The 4,370-nt window shown below is 55.6% G+C and overlaps 1 protein-coding gene across 2 annotated transcripts; it reads left to right on the top strand.

The window, feature by feature from the left end:
* Positions 1-241: 241 nt before the first annotated feature.
* On the top strand, positions 242-3,357 carry FNDC4 (fibronectin type III domain containing 4). 2 transcript variants are annotated; one of them, XM_070428400.1, is made up of 7 exons: positions 242-613; positions 796-940; positions 1,027-1,142; positions 1,396-1,594; positions 2,061-2,150; positions 2,482-2,606; positions 2,773-3,357. In XM_070428400.1, exons 2-7 carry the CDS (start codon positions 820-822, stop codon positions 2,806-2,808), a joined length of 687 nt encoding a protein of 228 aa, XP_070284501.1. In that variant the 5' UTR covers positions 242-613; positions 796-819; the 3' UTR covers positions 2,809-3,357. The 2 variants fall into 2 exon arrangements, with proteins under 2 accessions (XP_070284501.1, XP_070284500.1); XM_070428399.1 differs by having other exon boundaries at positions 243-613; positions 1,390-1,594.
* Positions 3,358-4,370: the final 1,013 nt, after the last annotated feature.

The raw sequence follows: 4,370 nt of genomic DNA, 5'->3' as shown, positions 1-4,370 counted from the left end.
GCTAATGCCATCCGAGGAGGGAGGGGGCGAGAGACCCTCACTCAGTGCCTCTCCCGTCGCCCCCGCGGGCTCCTAGGACTGAGCCGTGGGATCTGAAGGAATGGGACCTGGGGGGCACCAAGGGCAGGGTCGTGGGAGGAGCTCCGAGGAAAGAAGGGAGGTGCGGGAGGGGCGGGGGCAGTGACGGCAGCAGGAACCCCAGCGGAGCGGGGCGGGGGCCGGAACGTCTGGCCAGGCTGCGGCGGAGCGAGCGGGGCCAGCGCTGCAGAAGGCGGCGGCTCGCTCGCTGGAACGGTCACATCCCGCTGCAGGCGCCGGCGGAGACGGCCGCACAGCCTCCCGCACGCGCACCCGCACCCGCACCCGCACCCCGGCCGGCGGGCAGGCGGTGCACCGCCCTTGCTCACGGACAGGCTACGCCGCCGGTCCCAGCTCTGGGGACCCTGCAACCAGCGCCCGCTACGCCTCCGCTCTCTGCCCGCAGCTCGGCCCCGTGCTACCCGCCTCGACGGGCCCGGGCCGGGATGGGGTAGGGGCAGCACCACCGACTCGGGCGATGGGTCGCCCACTAGGCACCCCCCCGAGGCCTGACCGACCGCGAGGACCGGCGGAGGTGGGTGTGGGCAGGGCAGAGCCGCGCGCTGGGGGCGCCTGGGTGATGCGGGGGCGAGGAAGGGTGGGGAAAGGGGGCGCTCTGGGGCCGCGGGGGGGCCGCGGGGCGTCCGGGAGAGTTGTTGCCCACACGGGCATTCTGGACGGCCCTTGACCGCCACCCCCAACTCCTGCCATCTCCAGGAGCCCCGCCTGGATGTCTAGCGGATGCCTCGGTGCCTCCTAGCGGACTCGGTGGGGACCATGGCTTCGCTGATGCCCCTCTCCCCTTATCTAAGTCCCACGGTCCTCCTGCTGGTCAGCTGTGACCTGGGCTTTGTGCGAGCAGGTGAGTAAAGGAGATGCAGGTGGGAATTGACCAGAGCTAGCCTGTGGGTGGAACCTGTTAACCTGCTAACATGCTGGCACTCACAGACCGGCCTCCATCTCCTGTGAATGTGACAGTCACTCACCTCAGAGCCAACTCGGCCACTGTGTCCTGGGACGTCCCAGAAGGCAACATCGTCATTGGCTACTCCATTTCCCAGCAAGTATGAGTCACCTTTCTGCTCCCCGAACTTGTGTCCTTGGGTCTCTGAATATCCCCACCACCACCACCACCACCACCACCCCCAGCTCCCTGCCAGCGGGGGGTAGAATCTGGGAGCTGGTGTGCCCTGCCTCCAGCTGCTCTTTCCACCGTATTCCCTTGGCTTGGGTGTTCAAGAGTGCTGGGTTGAGCCTGTGGCCTGGGAGTGGGGTGAGGCTGCCCTTCTCTCTCTCATTGTCTTTCTGAAGCGACAGAATGGCCCAGGACAGCGGGTGATCCGGGAGGTGAACACCACCACTCGGGCCTGTGCCCTCTGGGGCCTGGCTGAAGACAGCGACTACACGGTGCAGGTCAGGAGCATCGGCCTTCGCGGGGAGAGCCCCCCGGGGCCCCGGGTGCACTTTCGAACTCTCAAGGGCTCTGACCGGCTGCCTTCAAACAGCTCGAGCCCAGGTGAGGATCTGTTATTCCCCACTCCCTAACGCTTTGCATGCTCTGGCTTTTTATCTAGACTTAAGCCTCTTGTTTATTTCTCCAAAGCAAGCAACAGTCTAGCTTAGATGAAGAGAAGGATGATTTAATTTGTTGTACTGCCAGGAAAGGAAGGGAAGCAGGTTGGCAGGCGACTGGGTGTACACAGGCTGGTAATGACTCCCTTGGAGGAAGGGCTCTTAAGCTTCCTTTTACCCAACCTCAGTTCACAGCAGCTGCAGCTTGTGTGAGCAAGTGCCTGACCTGTAGCCTTCCTGCTTTTCTGGCCTGTGACCACTTGGTCCATCAACAGCTTCCCAGAGAGGGGGGCAATGCTGTGATGGGCCTACCCTGACTCTACTCCCCAGTATCTCCGTCCTTCACTGTCTGCATAGACATACCTCTCTAGCTACTCTCCACACCCAGAGGCTGTGTCCTTCCTCCTCAGGTGACATCACAGTGGAGGGTCTGGATGGAGAGCGACCACTGCAGACAGGAGAAGTGGTCATCATTGTGGTGGTGTTGCTCATGTGGGCTGGTGAGTAAGCAGCTGGACAGGGGACCAATGACTGAGGGAATGGGGTTCAGTGAAGGTGGGAGGTGGTGAAGGTTGTTGAGAGAAAAGGGGGTGAGAGAAATGGAGTGGGAAGATGCTTAGTTGAGAGGGATTCGCAGAAATTTGAAGAGAGGGAGAGGAGGTTATGGGGAGCCCAGAGAGGAAGACTAAGAGGGTGGTGCTTGTGCGTGGGCACCAGGAATTCAAGGATTTTCTTCTCAGATTCTCTATCAACTGTGGGCATCTCACTGCCCTTTGAGGATGTGAGTGGGGAGGTTGGAATCAAGGCTCAGACTGTATTGTTGTGTTTCAGCTGTCATCGGGCTGTTCTGCCGTCAGTACGATATCATCAAGGACAACGACTCCAACAACAACCCCAAGGAGAAGGGGAAGGGTCCTGAGCAGAGTCCTCAGGGAAGGCCAGTGGGGACAAGACAGGTGAGGTGGATCCTGTGAGGGAGGGAAGGGTGAGATTTTGCCTCTAGGAGCCATCAGGGAAAAGGGAGAAAAGCAAGGAGGGGCAGGAAAAGTCCCAATGGAAATTTGGGATGGAGGTGGTATTTCCTTCCAGAAATTTAGAGACTCAAGTCATTTTCATTCACAGAAAAAGTCACCATCCATCAACACCATAGACGTATGAATGAAGAAACAGAACCAGAAGAGAGACACACTAACAACCTGGGGATGGGGATGGGGTCAGGGAGAGCCTAAGATGGTGATCAGCCCAAGATGGAAGGAACCCACAGTATCAAAGAAGATAATGACACTCCCACAATCTCAGGCCTGGTACCCATCCTCTTTCCACTGTGAATAGGGCCAGAAGGTAGGTCTGTGCCCCTGGACTTGGGGAGAGGATATCAGATGGGATATGTCTTTCCATCCCCTAGGTCCAGGGGAGAATCACTTGTTCAACCCTACCCCATTAGGTCCCAAATGGAGCCCCCGTTTCCCCTGTATCAGGACTCTCAGCATTCCCTGCTGCCCCCACATCTTGCCTCTGGGTCTCAGAGAGGGGTTTCTGTGGGTACTCCCCCTCTCCCAGCAAATAAATAATGACAGACACTGCACTGCACTACTCCAATGTCTTCCATGGAGCCTCAGGTGCTCCCTCTCACTTGGTAGCACCCCCAGCTGCTGGTGGGTGATCTCACTCCTTGGACATTTTTCCAATAAAGGTTCTTGGACAAAATGGAGCTGACTGTATAGTATGCTGAAGACGTTTCCCCATCTTCTCTGACTACAAGGGCCCCTCACACTACCACCAACTTGACGGGAGCAAACTCTCATTTTAAAGTGTTTGCTTTGATTCTCCAGCCTGGGATGGGTGGAGAGGGGCCAGAAAGGGGTATAGGAAACTAGAGCCCTAGTTCCTTATGCTTTGTTGGGCCAGAAAGGGGAGAAGGAAAGAAGAGGATATAAATTCTTTCTGTACCAGTGGAAACTAAACTTATATCACATGAGAGGGCTGGTAGCCTTGTTATCTTCACATCAGCAGCTCAGCTCCTCACCATTTATTCCTGTGACTCCTCCGTCAAACCTGAGCTAGTTTTCAGAAAAGGACTGAACAGTGTCTTGGGACAAATGAAAGAGCAGCTACACTAATGGATCCCTTGGTGATACGTGCTCCTCCTGTGCGTCCCTTTGCCTAATCTTCCCTGTCCTTGCTTTCCCTGTTGTCTCTGTCTCTGTTCACTCAGTCAAGTTCAATAATAACTGTAAAGCATAAATGACGTTACGTTCACTCTCTGCCACCATATCCAGAGGAGGATTCTGGAAATAAAGTTGAAGGGTTCAAACTCCCCTGTCAAAAGAACTATAATTTGGGCTCTGGCGCCTATTTGTTTCCTGTAAAAACAGGGACTGTCCTCTACTCTTTCCTAAGTTCCAATTGGTTGGTGCCAGTGAAATACCAGTTGCCACTTGCAACCACTGTGGGGGAAAGGCTTCGGAACCCAGAACCTGTCTGGAAAGCATATGCTACACTTTGAGAAGACAAGTCACAGTTCTTCTCAACTCTAGATCTTTCCAGAGAAGGCTTATGAATACCTCTCCTTTTCTGAATCTTGATCTCTCTGGGATGTTACAAGAAATTAAACCAACAATTCTGAAAGAGACCCTGATCCAAATAAGGTTCAAGAAGTCACTATCTTTTCTACTTAACCAATCTCCAACCCTAGATTTTACAAGACAACCTTAACCCAT

The sequence above is a fragment of the Myotis yumanensis genome, unplaced genomic scaffold (assembly GCF_028538775.1).
Source record: "Myotis yumanensis isolate MYYU_CA2020_CCGP unplaced genomic scaffold, mMyoYum1.0.hap1 SCAF_11, whole genome shotgun sequence".
Classification (NCBI taxonomy): domain Eukaryota; kingdom Metazoa; phylum Chordata; class Mammalia; order Chiroptera; family Vespertilionidae; genus Myotis; species Myotis yumanensis.
Note: the sequence above shows the minus strand (reverse complement) of the source record. Positions and strands in the feature narration are given on the sequence as shown.